General features: G+C 40.7%; 3 protein-coding genes across 3 annotated transcripts; all 3 read right to left on the reverse strand.

Moving 5' to 3' along the window:
• Positions 1 to 265: 265 nt before the first annotated feature.
• Positions 266 to 3785, reverse strand: LOC118106237 (extracellular calcium-sensing receptor-like). Its single transcript, XM_035154626.2, has 6 exons — positions 3580 to 3785; positions 3207 to 3492; positions 2188 to 3012; positions 1871 to 2101; positions 1561 to 1684; positions 266 to 1428 (listed from the first exon to the last, which is right to left on the reverse strand). The coding sequence occupies exons 1-6, from the start codon at positions 3783 to 3785 to the stop codon at positions 515 to 517; spliced, it is 2586 nt and encodes an 861-aa protein (XP_035010517.2). The 3' UTR covers positions 266 to 514.
• A 642-nt stretch (positions 3786 to 4427) lies between these two features.
• LOC118106781 (extracellular calcium-sensing receptor-like) lies at positions 4428 to 8132 on the reverse strand. The gene is made up of 6 exons (XM_035155572.1): positions 7921 to 8132; positions 7545 to 7833; positions 6561 to 7367; positions 6241 to 6468; positions 5926 to 6049; positions 4428 to 5338 (listed from the first exon to the last, which is right to left on the reverse strand). Exons 1-6 carry the CDS (start codon positions 8130 to 8132, stop codon positions 4428 to 4430), a joined length of 2571 nt encoding a protein of 856 aa, XP_035011463.1.
• A 1321-nt stretch (positions 8133 to 9453) lies between these two features.
• LOC118106238 (extracellular calcium-sensing receptor-like) lies at positions 9454 to 12465 on the reverse strand. The gene is made up of 6 exons (XM_035154627.2): positions 12245 to 12465; positions 11872 to 12160; positions 11034 to 11789; positions 10733 to 10960; positions 10504 to 10627; positions 9454 to 10352 (listed from the first exon to the last, which is right to left on the reverse strand). The coding sequence occupies exons 1-6, from the start codon at positions 12463 to 12465 to the stop codon at positions 9454 to 9456; spliced, it is 2517 nt and encodes an 838-aa protein (XP_035010518.2).
• Positions 12466 to 21308: the final 8843 nt, after the last annotated feature.

The raw sequence follows: 21308 nt of genomic DNA on the forward strand, positions 1-21308 counted from the left end.
GTCTGAACTTATGTGTCTGTTATATGTACAGCTTAGTGTTTTCATATGATTTATGAAAACTCATAACAAGGGGTTAAGAAAAACACATTTTCATGGAAGTAAAGAGCAACACAAAATCAGTGCATAATTTGTGTAACATTTGAGTTTTATTACAATTTTAATAACAATTTTAAATATCCATATATTAATAGGAGGTGCAAAGAAAAAGAAATGTATCGAAGCAAGTCACATGAAAATAATTCAGTGCCACTCTCCAGGTCTTGTTTGTGTTTATATATATATTTAGTTTAGTTCAAGTCACATGAGTTAAAGAATATTTTTGTGCAAAACTACAACTTACTTTTTACATTTAATCGAAAGAACCAGCTAAGTCATTTCTTATAATTACTGTGTGAGCTGTAAATGTATCTGTATAATATAATAACATTATAATATATATGATTCATGTATAAACTACGAAGAAACGCGGAAAAATTATGATAAATATATTGTTATTGTTGTTATAACAGAAAACTCAAAGAGATCTCAAGGTCATTTTACCCATCAAATGTTTCTTTGTGTTTTCCTCAGGTTTTAATAAAATGATGTAGCACTTTGGTAAGAAAATACAAAACAGCATTCCATAACTTGAAGCCAGGATGGCAAATATCTCCACAGCCACAGTGAACTTCCCAGGAGAGCTGACGTAAGCCGGGATAAATGTGATCCAGACTGCGCAGAATATCAACATGCTGAAAGTGATGAATTTAGCCTCGTTGAAATTATCAGGAAGTTTTCGAGCTAAAAAAGCAAGAACAAAACACAACATGGCTAAGAGTCCGATGTATCCTAACACAGCCCAGAAGCCAACAGCTGATCCCAGCGCACACTCCAGTATAATCTTGTCCTTATAGTGGTGCGTGTTTTTGAACGGAAAAGGAGGATTGATTGTCAGCCAAAGAATGCAGATCACAACCTGTATGAGAGTGAACGCCAGAACGCTGATTCTCTGCTGTGCAGGCCCGAACCATTTCATCATATTTCTACCTGGGAGAGTTGCTTTAAAGGCCATTAACACCACTATAGTTTTCCCGAGGACACAAGAGATGCAGAGGACGAAGGTGATGCCGAACGCAGTGTGTCGCAGCATGCAGGACCACTCAGAGGGCCGGCCGATGAAGGTCAGGGAGCACAGGAAGCACAGAGTCAGGGAGAAGAGCAGCAGGAAGCTCAGCTCGGAGTTGTTGGCCCTGACAATGGGAGTTTGCCTGAAGTGGAAAAATATCAGGGCTATAGTCATCGCCAGGCAGGCACCAAAGACAGAGAAGCTGACCAGCAGAATACCCATCAGTTCTCTGAATGTGAGGAACTCAATGGCCTTTAAGTCACAGCTGTTCCTCTCCGCGTTGGACTTGTAGTCAGGGGGACATTTGTCACATTTCACTGCATCTGAAAGCATAAATACGTTTAGGCTGTAGAGCACGCACATCTTCAGGTAGACCAGCAAAGTGCCGGCAGTGATTTTGCCCAACAGAAACACGGCGAGCGCTAGAGTAAAGGCTAGGAATCCTGCTGTCTCACTTGTCCTGTTGCTGAACTCCCCGCCAGCACAGATGATGCAATCAAAACAGCAGATAGGTTTGCCCTTGACAAAAGCGCGGCGGGTCCCCGGCACACAGCTCTCACTGCAGATGGACCTCGGCACCTGCATCACAGTGACGGCATCAAAACAGTTATAACTCTAAGACTTATAAACATGTTATTATGGTAATGAATCCAAGCAACAATGAATTACCTCCACTAACTACTAGCTGTTTATTATTCATGGTAAAAATGAAGAAGTTTAAATTCACAATGACGTTATATATGTTCATTATGACAGGCCGTCTACCTCCAGGTTCTCGTCTGCCCAGATGGCCTTCACGTCTCTTTTCATCTCAAACTGTTCACCCTCAGGTCGGGAGGCGTCGTAGTAGCCGATGGTCTCAAAGAGAATGTAACCTGTCTCATCCATCTGCCAGTTTACCAGCGCGTAACGTGCCACAGGGTCGCCCAGCTCATCAAAGAAGACATTTTCACCTATCTTAGTGGTGAAATTGACCTGGGTCAGATAATGCAGCACCTGCAGAGACAGAGTGATGTTAATTAACTGCTTGATATATAAATACACAGTGGTTTTAAGGGTGGAATATTGTTGGATATGTTTACCTGCCAGGTCTGAATATTTTCCCTGTCAGCACAAGTGTTATTCTCAAAAGGCCCCTGTCCATCTGTGCATGTAAACAGCATGTGCAGTGCATGACCCACAGCGTATGTGGCCTTGTAAACATTATTCATCAGACTGGCATCTGAAACATCTGTGAAGCGCGTGTTTGTGTTCCGCAGGGACTCCGTGCCCGTGCAGGCTGCCACTGAACCCTGACTGTGAGCCTCTGCTTGGGGAGTCAAGGTGCAGCTGAACACCTTCTCCCACAACTCCACCAGTCCCCTGTCGCCTGGTGTGGTGGAGGGTCTGCTGCTCGCCAGGAACTCCTGCAGTCCAGGGATGTGAGCGTTGAGTGCCGCGAAGCCCACAGCCCCCTGGACCACAGCGTAGTTCACTGGAGAGGCAATGTAGCGATAGGTGATCCAGCCCTCGCTGCCCACCCACTGCAGGCCTGTCACATTCTGAGCATGAAGCTCTTTGATAAGGATGTCAAGGTCTGTGCCGTCTGCAAATGCCACTATTACCTTAGAGGTGGATTTCTTGATAATGTCAACCACCTCCAAGAACCACTTTCTGGGGTCGGTCCTATAAATAGCCACAGAATACTCAACACACACACCTTCCTTTTCAGCTGCTTCCAGAAATGTGGCCATGCCACCATTTCCATAGTCACTGTTGGTTCTTATAGCTCCAACCCAGGTCCAGCCAAAGTGTTTCATCAGCTTTGCCAATGCTTTGCTCTGGTAAATGTCACTGGGTATGGTTCTGAAGAAGGACGGATAATCTCTCCTGTTACTAAGACATGCACAAGTGGCTGAATGACTGATCTGAAACACAAGTGACAGAGAGAAATTGCAAGTTGTCAACACATTTCTGCAAATCATTAGGTCATGAATACCTGATAGGAATCACGCATGTAATAAAGCATTTTCAAATATTATATTACTCCTAATTTAACAACACATATTTACTTGACAGTTGAAGGCGTGTGTAGAAGGCGTGCACCCCCCAAAACACTCACCACAGGTATATGGAAGGGTCCCATGGTGCGTGCAATACCTATTGTGGAGGTGGATGTGGTTTCCCCTATGACAGCATGCACATTGGAGAGTTTGTTACATCTGCCTTCCCCACTCTCATACCTATTCATCAGGTTCAGTGACGCTTTGATGGACAGAGGGATACTGGGGCAGGAGTCAAAGATTCTGTAGCCCAGCGTCACGCCCGGCAGCAGCTCTGAGCTGTTGTTGATCTCCTCTATGGCAAACATCATAGTGTAGGCATACTGGAGCTCACCTGGGTCCAGTCTGAGAACAAGAGAGATCGTACAATTTGTCAAAATCAAGGACTGTGAAACACACATTAAAGCACAACACATTCTGGAGCAACCTTACCCTTCACACCGGATCGTTCCTGAGTTGACTTGTAGCTCTGGACTGACACTGACTGGGTTCTGGTGGAAGGAGAAAATGCCTCCAATGCTGATGTCCCCCTCCTTAGAAAACTGAGACAGTTCTTTTGTCCCGTATGTTTGACACACAGGCTTCTCTCCTCTGACAGCCAGAAGGGAAGCCAGCAGCAGATCTGCCATCAGCAGCATCATTGTTCACCACAGTATTTACCACCCAAGTCTCCCAGATCAAACCACCGACTCTGAGTATTTTATAAGGTTTTTTCTTTCAACACAAAGCCTCAGGCACTGTTTCTCTCCACCAATGACAGCCCTTGTGGTGTGACTGGCAGATTTGTTGACCTGTTAGAAGGCCTAACACAATTGTTTGTCATATTTGCTTTTTTGCATTACCAACTCCTTACAATCAGAAATATGCACATGTCTATGGGGATATCTGAGCTGTTGTTATGTATTGTATTTTTTATTGTATCATTCAAGCCTAATCATTATGGTGACTTGTATGCAGAAGATAACGTTCTCTTTAAAATAAGCAAAACTATCACAAAGGAAGCTAAAAGTTTTGACAGCAGCTAAACTTTATTTTCTACATCAAATATGTCACAGATAGAAGGAAAATAAACAATATCTTCATCAGACATATGTTGATGTTTTAACTCATGCATATGTATTTCACTTACAAATGCACAGTTTTAAACAGTGTATTATTTTTTTATTTTTTTTTACCTTTTCAGGCATTAAATGATGATGCCAATTCATTGAAACTGTTGCCTTTAATAATATTTGCAAAACCACTTATTGGATCTTTATTGTTTTACTATTCCAACCCATTCACTGTGATCTTGACTGGTTTCTCCCCATCATATTTTTTTTAGTGTTCCTCTCTGGTTTCAGTATTAAAATGTAACATTTTGGAGCATATATACAGAAAAGCAAACCAAAGCTGGAGGCCAGAATTGCAAAGATCTCCACAGCCACAGTGAACTTCCCAGGAGAGCTGACATAAGCTGGGATGAAAGTGACCCAGACTGCGCAGAATATCAACATGCTGAATGTGATGAACTTAGCCTCATTGAAATTATCGGGCAGCTTTCGAGCCAGAAAAGCGAGGATGAGGCACAGCACAGCCAGGAGTCCTACGTAGCCCAGCACAGCCCAGAAGCCTATAGGTGAACCCACGTCACACTCCAGAATGATCCTTTCAGTGGCGTGGGCGGTGTTTTTGTAGGGGAATGGCGGGGCAAGCGTTAACCACAGTACACAAATCAAGACCTGCAGTGAGGTACAGCTGAGAACGCTGGTTCTCTGAAGCGGTGCCGAACACTGGAGAACAGTGTTCGCAGGCCTTGTAGCCTTAAAGGCCACCACCACTGCTATGGTTTTAGCCAAGACACAAGACATGCACAGGGCGAAGGTGATGCCGAAAGCTGTGTGTCGCAGCATGCAGGACCACTCAGAGGGCCGGCCGAGGAAGGTCAGAGAGCACAGGAAGCACAGAGTCAGGGAGAAGAGCAGCAGTAAGCTCAGCTCAGCGTTACTGGCTTTAACAAGAGGTGTGTGACGAAACCGAAAGAAAACACCCGACACCACTAGAGTTAAACTTGCTCCGAATAACGAGAAGGCGGTGAGGAGGACCCCCATGGTTTCTCCATAAGACAGGAACTCGATCACCTTTGGAACACACTGGCTGTGGTCCTCATTTGACCAGAACTCCAGCGGACACCGTGAACACTCCGCAGAATCTGAATGAAAAACATGAAACGTGTTAATGATGTGAGCTGCAAGTTGGAATAGCACTCATATATAGTGTATTAAGGGAAAGTCCAAGAGATTTGTATTTGCTTTTGGGGGTGGAAACACAAAATTTGATGTGAAAACTGTCAAGAAATGTGGTTAAATGTGACAAGATCTACATTTTTTATTCTATCCATTTGTTATTCTTTAATCGTTAAACACATTTTATTTTCTTTAAAAAATCCAAGACATATCATAAACTCATATTATGAGGAAAATGTTGTTTTAAATGATACCAATAATTTAAAGGAGAAATAGCCATTTCTATGACATCATTTATTTTGTCATCAGTCATAAGGAATTATTAATTTGATCATTATTTACAACAAAACAGTCTCACATGTTCAAAGAAAATATGCATTTAATGACCAGATAAAATCAAGAAAGAAATAATTAATAGAGAAATGGAGAAGAAATTCAAATCGATATGTTATTTCTACATTTCTATGGGGTTTGTTGGTAAAGCTGAAAACACACATGTATATTCACATAACAAATTACACATTGACTGATTATTAGGAAAGTGTTCACTCACTGTTAGAGTTGCTGATTTCTCCAGCTGCACAGGCGATGCAGGAGAAACAGCAGATGGGTTTACCTTTAATTACAGCCTGTCGGAAACCTGGCGGACAACTCTCACTGCAAGCAGACCGAGGCCTCTGCAACACCAACAGTCAGAGTTTGTATTTATTTTAGGTCATTTATCATAGGGATTGATCTTTAAATGCTTATTTCAATGTGAATGTTGTCATCTTAAGTTTAGACCCTGTCACATCTGTCTCTGCATCCTCCACCAACAACACACAAACTCAATCTGCTCCGTAATGATCACTTTAGACTTTTGATGTACCTTGAGGGATTCAGCCGCCCATGTAATGTTTAATCCATTCATGGTGAAATGTTTTCCATTTGGTAGCGCCGCATCGTAGCTCCCCACAGCCACAAACACAGTATCTCCCGCTCGGTTTCTCTGCCAGTTCACCAGCTCGTACGTGGCAGCGGGGTCTCCATTCCCATCAAAATACACTCTTTCTCCAGACTGAAGAGTGAAGTTCACATGTTGGAGATGTTTTACAACCTACATGTAGAGAAGAGTGATGATTAAGTTTAAGAATAGGGAATCATATATTATTTATATCATTGGCCTGAGTCATGAAGGCAACCTTATACCTGTTTTGGGTCTAAATTATCTTTCCATGTGCACGTCTGGTTCACCGCTTCACCACCGAGTCCACATTTTAACATGTTATGCAAAGCATGAGCCACAGCGTACACGGCCTTATAGACGTTGTTAGATATCCTCAGCTCTGACACATCTGTGAAAGGATTGTCTACGTCCTGTAATCTCTCAGAACCAGAGCACTGGGTCTGACCGTGCAGACTGGATTGGACACTGCAGCCAAAGGTTGCTTCCCAGAACTCCCTCAGAAGATTATTCTGAGGGTCCTGACGTGGGTGGACCTTCAGAAGAAACTCTCTCAGGCCTGTGATCTTTGTCTTTTTAATGGTGAAGCCCAGAGATCCTGTCAGGATGGCAGAGTACCTCTCATTGGCCAAATGACCTGCTGTGATCCAGGATTCACTGCCCACCCACTGCAGCCCGGTCATGTTCTGCTTCACAGCTTCCTCAAGCAAGACGTCCATCTCACCTTGGGCGAGAAAAGCAACCAACACTCTTGCACTGCCGCCACGGAACATTCTGACCACCCTGGCAACCTGCTCACTGGGGTCCGTTCTCGATATGGCCTCAGAGTACTCAACACAAACCCCTTCCTGACTTGCGGCTGCGATAAACGTCGCCATGCCATTGTTACCATAGTCGTTGTCACTCCTAACTGCCCCAACCCACGTCCAGCCAAGGTGCTTCACCAGTTGGGCCAGAGCTCTGCTCTGGAAGTAGTCACTCGGGATGGTGCGGAAAAAGGAGGGGAACTCCTTTCTGTTACTCAGACAAGCACATGTGGCAAAGTGGCTGATCTAATAGCAAAAAAGGAGGGATGCAAAAACACACGAATGACATTTCAGAGGTTATTGAAATTAAAGGACAAAAAGCCTTAATCCCATATTTAGAAATGAGTAATTCAGCCTTAGTTGAAAGTACAGTTCACGGAAAGAGTTTCCAAATAAAGCAAGATAAAATGTGCAAATATTTACCACTGGTATTTGGAAAATCCCCGACATTTGTAGCATCACGATAGTCGAGGAGGACTCAGAGGCTCCGATGATGGCCTGAACAGATGACTGGCTGGAGCAGCTTTTTCCCAAAGTCCTCTCCTCCCCATTCATCAGACCCATCACTGCACGAGTTGAGGGCAGCGTTGAACCACAGCTGTCAAATATCTTATAACCCACTGAGATATTAGGCAGTAGAGAATTGCTGTTGTTGATCTCCTCAATGGCAAAAATCATCGTTTGGGCAAAACGAAATTCTCTGAGGTTTATCCTAAAAAAACAAAAAAGTAAGACATGTTTTCAGACAATATGTGATTTTAACTTCTTAACAAATGAGAAAGGAGACGTCAAATAGTACCTGGAACATTTGAGAGGCTGTGGAGCGTCTGTGAAGGAGAGTGGAGGATTTGAGATTTGACTGTGGATTGAGAAAGCCCCGCCGATAGTGAGAGTTCCTGCCTTCGATAACAGAGGAAACTCCGGGCTCCCGAGCATCTCACAATCTTCCTCTGCTCCGAGGGCTCCCATAAAAAGCAAACACAACAACATTGTATGGACGCAGTCACTCATCCAGTGCAAATAAGAGGCACACAGGTGTGTACACACAAAGCTGTTACCTGTGATGACTTATTCTATCATCGACCAAAACACATAGCTGCTGGGCAGAGCTTTATAATTATGCATAAATAACAGAGGTCCTCTTATCAAATGACAGTGACATGACGTCAGACCGCTTTAATGTTCTTCATTCAACCACACCATTATGTCATAATTACCGTTAGCTGTAAATTATATTGTGTAATGAGATGTGATGAGGAGGGACATATAGCATTTAAACATAATTATAGTTGTAAAGTGCAATTAAGCAGCACAACATTAAGTAGAGGAAAAAGGTAAATAAATAAAAACTGTAGAAAACGAACATGATAATGAGGAGAGGATCTGTAGAAATGCCCAAATGTTTTTTTTTTTTTACCTTTTAAAGATTAATTTAGCAGCTACAACAATAATCAAGCTTCACAGACAGATACTGAAAACATGATAGAAAATATTTTGACACCACAGCATTTTCTACTATATTAATACACAAGTGTTTACTTCCCTTACACTGCACTTGACCCTCAAGTGAAGAAGGTTCTGTATGATTAGTTTGGTAGTAGTTTTGGTATACGGGGTTAGTACAAAGGAAATGGCCAATGAATCACTATCAACTCACATTGTCTTTCATCAACCATTTCCGAGAGTTGGGAATGTGTTTAGCTGATATTATGTGTGATTATATAAAAAAATAATTCTAATGAAATATATCAGGTCACTATTCCTAGGCTGCCGTACCAGTGCAGGAAGTATTGTGGACGTTGTGATGATAAGTGCAACAGGATGTTAAAGATATAAGGTGATGGCACTCATATTGCTTTATTGCATATTATTGCCAAAAAACAAGATACATTAAGATTTGGACAAGTCCTAAATGCACTTGTGCCACATGCTTTTGGCTTTGCACCTAGATCAACAGTATAGAGCAAAAAATGTAAGGAGTCATATGCTTTATTCAAATTTGTGCAGTTGTGTGACGTTCATGTGCACGAAAAGGACAAGTGTGCAAACTTTAGTTGTGATAATTACAATAAAGAGACAGGTTGTTATGGTTTTATGTTATTCATATGAAATAAAACAAGATTACATTTTTAAACTCAAATGTATTTTATTGTCTGTAGTGTTATATAGGTATGATTCAATACATCATAAAATCATATATATATATATATATATTAAATGTGACTGCCAGTCCACGATGATGAATTGAATGAGAAGTCTAAAGAAAGCTAAGTAATATTTATGTTTCAATGAATAGGCACATTTTTTAAATATGGTTATAACATGTTTATGATCATGTTTTTCCCATCAGATGTTTCTTTGTGTTCAATTCAGGTTTGAGAACAATAATAAAGCATTTAGGTGCAAATATACAGAAGAGAATCCCATAACTTGAGGCCAAAATAGCAAATATCTCCACAGCCACAGTGAACTTCCCAGGAGAGCTGACGTAAGCTGGAATAAATGTGATCCAGACTGCGCAGAATATCAACATGCTGAAGGTGATCAATTTAGCTTCGTTGAAATTATTAGGTAACTTTCTACCCAAAAAAGCGAGTACAAAACAAAGGACAGCAAGGAGTCCGATGTATCCTAACACAGCCCAGAAGCCTATCGGTGATCCAAGGGCACACTCAAGAATGATCTTCTCCTTATAGTGGCTTACATTTTTGAAGGGAAAAGGAGGATTGATTGTCAGCCAAAGAATGCAAATCACAATCTGTATCAGAGTGAACAACAGAACACTGATTCTCTGCTGTGCAGGCCCGAACCATTTCATCACATTTCTGCCTGGAAGTGTCGCCCTGAAGGCCATTAACACAACTATAGTTTTCCCCAGAATACAAGAGATGCAGAGGACGAAGGTGATGCCGAACGCAGTGTGCCGCAGCATGCAGGACCACTCAGAGGGCCGGCCGATGAAGGTGAGGGAGCACAGGAAGCACAGAGTCAGGGAGAAGAGCAGCAGGAAGCTCAGCTCCGAGTTGTTGGCCTTCACCAAGGGAGTGTCCTTATTGATCAGGAATAGCGTTGCCACAATCAAAGTAAGAACTACACCAAACACAGTGAAAAACACAAGTGTTTTACTCATAACCTCAGTGAAGGAGAGGAACTCAACATTTTTCAGAACACAAGCATCTCTGTTTTGATTGGACCAGTACTCTTCAGGACACTTTTTGCATCCATTAGAATCTGCAATAGAAATAATGTTACCATTATTGCAATCCAATATGTGGCATCCTGAAAACACGAATGAAAGCCTGTACCACAGCAAACTTTAACATGATGCATTGTGAGCTAACAAAGAGTGTGTTCATATTGCCATGTATCAGGTTTGCAGCACCTGTGGTGTTGCTGATTTCTCCCTCTGCACATGGAATACAGTCGTAGCAGCAGACAGGTTTTCCTTTCTGAAGGACTTTACGAGTTCCCGGACGACAGCTCTCACTGCACACTGACACCGGCAGCTTTGGATCAAAGACAAAAAGAAGACGTTACGTTTATTTCCACAGTACATCAGAACTACAAGGCCATACAGACATTCAGGTGTGACTCTTAGTTAACATATTTGCCTCTGTGTTTCCTCCAGGCCACATTATAGCTTCAGTTTTGAGGACGAACTTCTGTCCAGGGGGCAGGGAGGCGTCATAGTAACCAACAGGTTTGAAGTGGACCGACCCGTCTGATCTACGCTGCCAGTTTACCACCTCATACAGGGCCACAGCTGCTCCGGTGCTGTCGAACCACACCTGCTCTCCATTCTTAATCGTGAAGTTCACTTGCTTCAGAGACTCCACCGCCTGAAAAGCCAAAGACACATTTTTGTAAATTGAGTTACAAGTCTGAGAAAGTTAAGTTGTCACTTGAATTTACCTGCCAGGGTGAAACCTTCACCGTCCTGTCACATCCCTGACTTTGTGAGCACTTTAACATGCTGTGCAGAGAATAAGCCACAGCATAGATGGCTTTGTAGATGTTACCGGAGTATCTCAGCTCCGTCACATCATGATCATAATATTTCAGCTCCGTAAGATTGTGGTTTTCTTTGCAAGGTGCAGCTCCTGTCATGCTGTTGTTGTGTCCCTCCTTGCACTTAAACTCTCCCTGCCAGAAATCTTTGGTTAAAAACTCCTCCAGGCCACTGATGTTGGCTTTCTGCACAGCGAAGCCCAGTGAACCTCCCAGCACAGTAAAGCTGGTCGGAGTCACAAGGCTGTCGGCAGTGATCCAGGCCTCCACACCAATGAACTGACGGCCCGTGATGTTGTGGAGACTCAGCTGCTCCAGCAGGTTGTTCATCTCTACGTGGGCCAGGAAAGCCACGATGACCCGGGCAGTGCTCTTACGGATCACCTCGACCACTTTCATCAGTTTTTCCGGTTCCTCCCTGTGAAATTTCTCCGTATACTCAACACAGACGCCCTCCTCTTGGGCTGCAGCGAGGAAGATGGCCATGCCGTTGTTACCATAGTCGCTGTCGCTGTTGACTGCCCCGACCCACGTCCAGCCAAAGTGCTTGACCAGCTGGGCGAGCGCTCGGCTTTGGTAGAGGTCACTGGCAATGGTTCGAAAGAAAGAGGGATACTCCTTCCTGTTGCTCAAACACTCACAAGTAGCTGAATGACTTATCTGGGAATTCAGAAGAAGAGTGACAGAACAGGGAGGATTTGCACATAATAAACGTATGAATCCACATGGAGCTGCGACTTACCACTGGTATTTTGAATGGTCCTGTAGTGCGTGACAGCACGATGGTCGACGAAGACTCAGACTCCCCAATAATAGCATGAACGGCTGACTGACCGGAGCAGCTCTTTCCTGTCGTCCCCTCGTCGCCGTTCATCAGGGCCATCACTGCTCGCATCGAGGATAATGTTGAGCCACAGTTGTCATAAATACGGTATCCGATAGAAACATTGGGAAGAAGGACGTCACTTTTGTTGATTTCTTCGATTGCAAAAATCATGGTCTGGGCAAATCGAAACTCCCTGAGGTTGACACTGAGACAAAAAACAGCAAAATACAAACTTGTACACTGTGAAATACATCATCAGAAAGTATTGTTATGCAGTGCCCGCAATTACCTGGAGCATGTGAGGCGTGTTGGTTTCACTGTAAAAGAAAGTGGAGGTTGTGCAATTTTGCTGTGGATGGAAAAGGCTCCCCCGATTGTCACATCTCCCTCTTTAGACAACAGGGGGATCTCTGGACTCCCCAGTATCTGACAGACAGGAGCTTCCTCCTCTGTTGCTGCAAATGCAAACAGGAGCCCCACAAAAACCACTCCTGTTTTCACTGGTGACATTTTCTACTCCCAGAACCTGACAGGGCGCCGCCACACATGTCGAGGTCAAAACAGACCTGAATGTGTCTTTTATAATCTTAGATGACGACAGGGCTCGCTGAATTCTTAGTGACCAATCAGAGATAAGTGTGATATGACAGTTTTGATTGGGCATAGCCATAAAATGTCAGTACAGAGTAACTGAATGATGGCAGGCATAGTTACATATTACTTTACGGATAAATTACTTTGTGTTGCTACAAACTGTTCAACAGAAAATAAAAGAGAAAATACAAAACTAAAATTAAGTCAATCCACTGACATAGTTTAAGTTATAGTTTTCTAATTGGACTGGGACCTTTATGCATAATCAGTGCTTTTACTTTGGATACACTTTAAATACTTCATGTTGACAAGACTTTCCCTTACATTGAGGTATGTCTGTGTTTGAGAGCTACGTCCACTGGTGACTGTCATAGGCTATAAAACATAATTACATTTACTACAATGTACTGCTTTGGTGATTAAAGAAATCAGTAAACAAAAATATGTCTCATTAAAACATGCAGCCTGTGAAATTCCCATTTTACTCGCTATTTTCTCCCACAACGTTGTGTTAGACATCAAAAGCTAATTAAATTTGAGAGTGTAAAGAGGCAAACATTAGGACCAGTCAACAACCATCTTCTTAAAAGAACCCTATTATTGTGTAGAGCTGGAGGTGAGAACTGGCCATTAATTCTAAAAATAAATATATCCAGGACAAAAATGCACAATTTGTATCAAAAGAAAATATAAATTATAGAGAAATAAGAAAGTACATAAGTACAAAACTGGCATTAGGATTAGGGTTACTCAAACCATTTCTTCTTGGACATGTACCAGTTCTTGAAGAACAGATGTTTGCACTCATTGTTGACTTGCTCAAAACTGGGGTGTTTCAAAGAACCATCTTCTTGAGAGGACCCTAACCCTTATGTATTAATTCACTTTATGGTGGGAGTTTCACCGATCAATAATGCTTTCAATGAGGAAAACCTTGGGTTAGGTTGGGGTTAAAGTTAGAGTTTATTCTGTTCTTGCTATAAATGACATATCTTGCAATTGCAAATATCAAGACAGCATCAATATGAACTTTAATAATGCATCTTGAAATTACTAATGTGGGAAGATTTTTTTCATTGATTGTGTATTTTTTCTTCCTTTTTGAAAATATATCTGAACTGGCCATTAACGCTTAAATATAATAGAAGACTTACTGCAATAATAATACATTAATAATTATCTTTCTATTATTTGGCTATATACAGAATTTGTGAACATGTTTATTAGGAATTGTACATTTGGATAAGTGAATTAAGGTGACACTTTTGACAGCCGATCAAAATAAACAATTCAGCACACCTGATTTAGCAAGGCACTCAGCCATGTGAGATTTAATTTGACATTATTGTTATTTTTCAGTCAGAGGGATGATTAAAGGTAAGCAGATACGCCTCTTAAGCCCTTTTTAATTAAAAAGGTGTTTGTGTGTTTGCAGTTCCTGAATTGCTTTAGGGCTCCGCAGAGAGTTCCCCTTTTGGGAGCTGATTTAGTACAAACACATGTGGTGAAGCGCAGGTGCCTCACGCCTGACCATGTCTTAGACCTCGGGCTCTTCCCACTCAAAAACACCAGCAGACTAACAAACTCCCTCCAGAGCTCCCAGTGTCTCCAGCCTGCCCCACACACCGCCCCTTGAAGCTTACAGAGCAGTTGCATCATGATCCCCTTAAGATCTCCAGACTAGACCTTCAGGCCTTTGTCAAGACTCGACCCTGAAGCTCAAATCTGATACTTCTGTTCGTCCATTACGTTGCATTTTGAACTCAATAAACTTCAAGAAAGAAAGAAAGTAAAATAATTTAATTGTGGCAATGTGGGAAGGGGAATCAAATCTTAATTATAAGAAATAAAATATACAATTTAGACGAGACAATAGAAAACAAATAAAAAAAGCAGTGTTATTACTTTTTTCACTGTTCATATATAGTGTTGTTGTGCTTTATTTTTACAGGGAACAATGCAGACTTTTATTTTGAAGGATAAGCATTTCAGCCATCCCAATATAAGTTCTCGAAACTTTATTGATGTGTTATCGGTATGTTTATTGTAGACCATCTACACAAGGACATTGGGTTTCATTGTAAGGTTTAACACCTTCCTAAAAGACGATATGTTAAAACAAGAGCGAGTGTTTTATTTTCTAACTTACTTACTTTTAAGTTTTACTTCCTCTCTTTTTTTGAAATTTAAGTGCAACACGAAGGCCCCGTATGGATGAAAATAAAAGACACCAAAGAGTTAATTTTGTGAATTCCATTACCACATTACTGAAGATCTATATCTATGTAATTTTAAAAAACATTACACCCCTGCATGAATGTTGAACATCTCCTCTGGGAAGGCCGTCCTTTCCTCAACATGGCTGCAGGGCTTTGCTCCCATCAAGCTACATGAGTGTGAGTGAGGTCGAGCACTGAAGTTGTGCGATGAGGCTCCAGGTCGTTTCAAATTTGATTGATGTGGTTGAGGTCGGGCCAGTCAAGTTCGAACATACCAGACTCACATGTTCATGGACCTGGCTCTGTCATGTTGAAAGCATAGTCTGAAGCACAATATTGTACTTAGCATGTTTCCAAATGTTTCAGCTAAGGAGGGAAATACAACACATTGAAAGAATAAATTATAATGTGAGTCACAAACCCCCAACGGACACAACTTGGTCAGATTTGACACTATCACCAAATGTACAGAATCACAGTGTGTTAAAAAGTAATGGATTCATTAAAGAAAAGTCTACCTTCGGTGACCCCTAGTGGTCATGACATGACTTGGCCAAAACTATGGGGAAAAAAGAACAAACTCAAATGTTTCAATCTTGTTGACACTTTTTTGTCACCACGACATAGTCGCACACTCACAACAACACACTCGTCTTTGATATTTGAACTAAGGAGCATGGTTGTACATAGGCCAACAACGAGAACTCATTGAATCTTTCTATGGGGCTGAAATATCATATGTCATATAATTATCATACAGTGGGTCAGAGTATTTAGTTTGTGTTGATATTTAATTGAGGGTTTGTGCTTGTTGATACTTTAAATCATAAATCAATCACAGGGACTGACACATTGTGAACTTATCATGTGTCTGTTATATGTACAGCTTAGTGTTTCATATGATTAATGAAAACTCATAACAAGGGGTTAAGAAAAACACATTTTCATGGAAGTAAAGAGCAACACAAAAACAGTGCATAATTTGTGTAACATTTGAGTTTTATTACAATTTTAATAACACACACATAATTTTAAATATCCATATATTAATAGGAGGTGCAAAGAAAAAGAAATGTATCCAAGCAAGTCACATGAAACCAATTCAGTTCCACTCTCCAGGTCTTGTTTGTGTTTATATATATATTTAGTTTTGTTCAAGTCACATGAGTTAAAGAATATTTTTGTGCAAAACTACAACGTACTTTTTACATTTAATCGAAATAACCAGCTAAGTCATTTCTTATAATTACTGTGTGAGCTGTAAATGTATCTGTTTAATATAATAACATTATAATATATATGATTCATGTATAAACTACGAAGAAACGCAGAAAAAATATGATAAATATATTGTTATTGTTGTTATAACAGAAAACTCAAAGAGATCTCAAGGTCAATTTACCCATCAAATGTTTCTTTATGTTTTCCTCAGGTTTTAATAAAATGATGTAGCACTTTGGTAAGAAAATACAAAACAGCATTCCATAACTTGAAGCCAGGATGGCAAATATCTCCACAGCCACAGTGAACTTCCCAGGAGAGCTGACGTAAGCCGGGATAAATGTGATCCAGACTGCGCAGAATATCCAGGCCACTGATGTTTGCTTTCTGCACAGCGAAGCCCAGTGAACCTCCCAGCACAGTAAAGCTGGTCGGAGTCACAAGGCTGTCGGCAGTGATCCATGCCTCCACACCAATGAACTGACGGCCCGTGATGTTGTGGAGACTCTGCTGCCCCAGCAGGTTGTTCATCTCTACGTGGGCCAGGAAAGCCACGATGACCCGGGCAGTGCTCTTACGGATCACTTCGACCACTTTCATCAGTTTCTCTGGTTCCTCCCTGTGAAACTGGTGACTGTCATAGGCTATAAAACATAATTACATTTACTACAATGTACTGCTTTGGTGATTAAAGAAATCAGTAAACAAAAATATGTCTCATTAAAACATGCAGCCTATGAAATTCCCATTTTACTCGCTATTTTCTCCCATAACGTTGTGTTAGACATCAAAAGCTAATTAAATTTGAGAGTGTAAAGAGGCAAACATTAGGACCAGTCAACAACCATCTTCTTAAAAGAACCCTATTATTGTGTAGAGCTGGAGGTGAGAACTGGCCATTAATTCTAAAAATAAATATATCCAGGACAAAAATGCACAATTTGGATCAAAAGAAAATATAAATTATAGAGAAATAAGAAAGTACATAAGTACAAAACTGGCATTAGGATTAGGGTTACTCAAACCATTTCTTCTTGGACATGTACCAGTTCTTGAAGAACAGATGTTTGCACTCATTGTTGACTTGCTCAAAACTGGGGTGTTTCAAAGAACCATCTTCTTGAGAGGACCCTAACCCTTATGTATTAATTCACTTTATGGTGGGAGTTTCACCGATCAATAATGCTTTCAATGAGGAAAACCTTGGGTTAGGTTGGGGTTAAAGTTAGAGTTTATTCTGTTCTTGCTATAAATGACATATCTTGCAATTGCAAATATCAAGACAGCATCAATATGAACTTTAATAATGCATCTTGAAATTACTAATGTGGGAAGATTTTTTCCATTGATTGTGTATTTTTTCTTCCTTTTTGAAAATATATCTGAACTGGCCATTAACGCTTAAATATAATAGAAGACTTACTGCAATAATAATACATTAATAATTATCTTTCTATTATTTGGCTAAATACAGAATTTGTGAACATGTTTATTAGGAATTGTACATTTGGATAAGTGAATTAAGGTGACACTTTTGACAGCCAATCAAAATAAACAATTCAGCACACCTGATTTAGCAAGGCACTCAGCCATATGAGATTTAATTTGACATTATTGTTATTTTTCAGTCAGAGGGATGATTAAAGGTAAGCAGATACGCCTCTTAAGCCCTTTTTAATTAAAAAGGTGTTTGTGTGTTTGCAGTTCCTGAATTGCTTTAGGGCTCCGCAGAGAGTTCCCCTTTTGGGAGCTGATTTAGTACAAACACGTGGTGAAGCGCAGGTGCCTCACGCCTGACCATGTCTTAGACCTCGGGCTCTTCCCACTCAAAAACACCAGCAGACTAACAAACTCCCTCCAGAGCTCCCAGTGTCTCCAGCCTGCCCCACACACCGCCCCTTGAAGCTTACAGAGCAGTTGCATCATGATCCCCTTAAGATCTCCAGACTAGACCTTCAGGCCTTTGTCAAGACTCGACCCTGAAGCTCAAATCTGATACTTCTGTTCGTCCATTACGTTGCATTTTGAACTCAATAAACTTCAAGAAAGAAAGAAAGTAAAATAATTTAACTGTGGCAAGGGGAATCAAATCTTAATTATAAGAAATAAAATATACAATTTAGACGAGACAATAGAAAACAAATAAAAAAAGCAGTGTTATTACTTTTTTCACTGTTCATATATAGTGATGTTGTTGTGCTTTATTTTTACAGGGAACAATGCAGACTTTTATTTTGAAGGATAAGCATTTCAACCATCCCAATATAAGTTCTCGAAACTTTATTGATGTGTTATCGGTATGTTTATTGTAGACCATCTACACAAGGACATTGGGTTTCATTGTAAGGTTTAACACCTTCCTAAAAGACGATATGTTAAAACAAGAGCGAGTGTTTTATTTTCTAACTTACTTACTTTTAAGTTTTACTTCCTCTCTTTTTTTGAAATTTAAGTGCAACACGAAGGCCCCGTATGGATGAAAATAAAAGATACCAAAGAGTTAATTTTGTGAATCCATTACCACATTACTGAAGATCTATATCTATGTAATTTTAAAAAACATTACACCCCTGCATGAATGTTGAACATCTCCTCTGGGAAGGCCGTCCTTTCCTCAACATGGCTGCAGGGCTTTGCTCCCATCAAGCTACATGAGTGTGAGTGAGGTCGAGCACTGAAGTTGTGCGATGAGGCTCCAGGTCGTTTCAAATTTGATTGATGTGGTTGAGGTCGGGCCAGTCAAGTTCGAACATACCAGACTCACATGTTCATGGACCTGGCTCTGTCATGTTGAAAGCATAGTCTGAAGCACAATATTGTACTTAGCATGTTTCCAAATGTTTCAGCTAAGGAGGGAAATACAACACATTGAAAGAATAAATTATAATGTGAGTCACAAACCCCCAAAGGACACAACTTGGTCAGATTTGACACTATCACCAAATGTACAGAATCACAGTGTGTTAAAAAGTAATGGATTCATTAAAGAAAAGTCTACCTTCGGTGACCCCTAGTGGTCATGACATGACTTGGCCAAAACTATGGGGAAAAAAGAACAAACTCAAATGTTTCAATCTTGTTGACACTTTTTTGTCACCACAACATAGTCGCACACTCACAACAACACACTCGTCTTTGATATTTGAACTAAGGAGCATGGTTGTACATAGGCCAACAACGAGAACTCATTGAATCTTTCTATGGGGCTGAAATATCATATGTCATATAATTATCATACAGTGGGTCAGAGTATTTAGTTTGTGTTGATATTTAATTGAGGGTTTGTGCTTGTTGATACTTTAAATCATAAATCAATCACAGGGACTGACACATTGTGAACTTATCATGTGTCTGTTATATGTACAGCTTAGTGTTTCATATGATTAATGAAAACTCATAACAAGGGGTTAAGAAAAACACATTTTCATGGAAGTAAAGAGCAACACAAAAACAGTGCATAATTTGTGTAACATTTGAGTTTTATTACAATTTTAATAACACACACATAATTTTAAATATCCATATATTAATAGGAGGTGCAAAGAAAAAGAAATGTATCCAAGCAAGTCACATGAAACCAATTCAGTTCCACTCTCCAGGTCTTGTTTGTGTTTATATATATATTTAGTTTTGTTCAAGTCACATGAGTTAAAGAATATTTTTGTGCAAAACTACAACGTACTTTTTACATTTAATCGAAATAACCAGCTAAGTCATTTCTTATAATTACTGTGTGAGCTGTAAATGTATCTGTTTAATATAATAACATTATAATATATATGATTCATGTATAAACTACGAAGAAACGCAGAAAAAATATGATAAATATATTGTTATTGTTGTTATAACAGAAAACTCAAAGAGATCTCAAGGTCAATTTACCCATCAAATGTTTCTTTATGTTTTCCTCAGGTTTTAATAAAATGATGTAGCACTTTGGTAAGAAAATACAAAACAGCATTCCATAACTTGAAGCCAGGATGGCAAATATCTCCACAGCCACAGTGAACTTCCCAGGAGAGCTGACGTAAGCCGGGATAAATGTGATCCAGACTGCGCAGAATATCCAGGCCACTGATGTTTGCTTTCTGCACAGCGAAGCCCAGTGAACCTCCCAGCACAGTAAAGCTGGTCGGAGTCACAAGGCTGTCGGCAGTGATCCACGCCTCCACACCAATGAACTGACGGCCCGTGATGTTGTGGAGACTCTGCTGCCCCAGCAGGTTGTTCATCTCTACGTGGGCCAGGAAAGCCACGATGACCCGGGCAGTGCTCTTACGGATCACTTCGACCACTTTCATCAGTTTCTCTGGTTCCTCCCTGTGAAATTTCTCCGTATACTCAACACAGACGCCCTCCTCTTGGGCTGCAGCGAGGAAGATGGCCATGCCGTTGTTACCATAGTCGCTGTCGCTGTTGACTGCCCCGACCCACGTCCAGCCAAAGTGCTTGACCAGCTGGGCGAGCGCTCGGCTTTGGTAGAGGTCACTGGCAATGGTTCGAAAGAAAGAGGGATACTCCTTCCTGTTGCTCAAACACTCACAAGTAGCTGAATGACTTATCTGGGAATTCAGAAGAAGAGTGACAGAACAGGGAGGATTTGCACATAATAAACGTATGAATCCACATGGAGCTGCGACTTACCACTGGTATTTTGAATGGTCCTGTAGTGCGTGACAGCACGATGGTCGACGAAGACTCAGACTCCCCAATAATAGCATGAACGGCTGACTGACCGGAGCAGCTCTTTCCTGTCGTCCCCTCGTCGCCGTTCATCAGGGCCATCACTGCTCGCATCGAGGATAATGTTGAGCCACAGTTGTCATAAATACGGTATCCGATAGAAACATTGGGAAGAAGGACGTCACTTTTGTTGATTTCTTCGATTGCAAAAATCATGGTCTGGGCAAATCGAAACTCCCTGAGGTTGACACTGAGACAAAAAACAGCAAAATACAAACTTGCACCTAGATCAACAGTATAGAGCAAAAAATGTAAGGAGTCATATGCTTTATTCAAATTTGTGCAGTTGTGTGACGTTAATGTGCACGAAAAGGACAAGTGTGCAAACTTTTAGTTGTGATAATTACAATAAAGAGACAGGTTGTTATTGTTTTATGTTATTCATATGAAATAAAACAAGATTCAATTTTTAAACTCAAATGTATTTTATTGTCTGTAGTGTTATATAGGTATGATTCAATACATCATAAAATCACACATATATATATATATATGAGAAGTCTAAAGAAAGCTAAGTAACATTTATGTTTCAATGAATAGGCACATTTTTTAAATATGGTTATAACATGTTTATGA

This window comes from Hippoglossus stenolepis, chromosome 4 (genome assembly GCF_022539355.2).
Source record: "Hippoglossus stenolepis isolate QCI-W04-F060 chromosome 4, HSTE1.2, whole genome shotgun sequence".
NCBI classification, from domain to species: domain Eukaryota; kingdom Metazoa; phylum Chordata; class Actinopteri; order Pleuronectiformes; family Pleuronectidae; genus Hippoglossus; species Hippoglossus stenolepis.

Coding starts and splice junctions, on each gene's coding strand:
- LOC118106238 (XM_035154627.2), bottom strand. CDS start 12,465: ATGTCACCAGTGAAAACAGGAGTGGTTTTTGTGGGGCTCCTGTTTGCA. Junction 10,628..10,732: donor GGCCTGGAGGAAACACAGAG/GCAAATATGTTA, acceptor TTTGATCCAAAG/CTGCCGGTGTCAGTGTGCAG. Junction 10,353..10,503: donor AGAAATCAGCAACACCACAG/GTGCTGCAAACC, acceptor TTTCTATTGCAG/ATTCTAATGGATGCAAAAAG.
- LOC118106237 (XM_035154626.2), bottom strand. CDS start 3,785: ATGCTGCTGATGGCAGATCTGCTGCTGGCTTCCCTTCTGGCTGTCAGA. Junction 3,013..3,206: donor GACCCTTCCATATACCTGTG/GTGAGTGTTTTG, acceptor CTTGTGTTTCAG/ATCAGTCATTCAGCCACTTG. Junction 2,102..2,187: donor AAAATATTCAGACCTGGCAG/GTAAACATATCC, acceptor CTGTCTCTGCAG/GTGCTGCATTATCTGACCCA.
- LOC118106781 (XM_035155572.1), bottom strand. CDS start 8,132: ATGAGTGACTGCGTCCATACAATGTTGTTGTGTTTGCTTTTTATGGGA. Junction 7,834..7,920: donor CAGCCTCTCAAATGTTCCAG/GTACTATTTGAC, acceptor TTGTTTTTTTAG/GATAAACCTCAGAGAATTTC. Junction 5,339..5,925: donor AGAAATCAGCAACTCTAACA/GTGAGTGAACAC, acceptor TTTTTCATTCAG/ATTCTGCGGAGTGTTCACGG.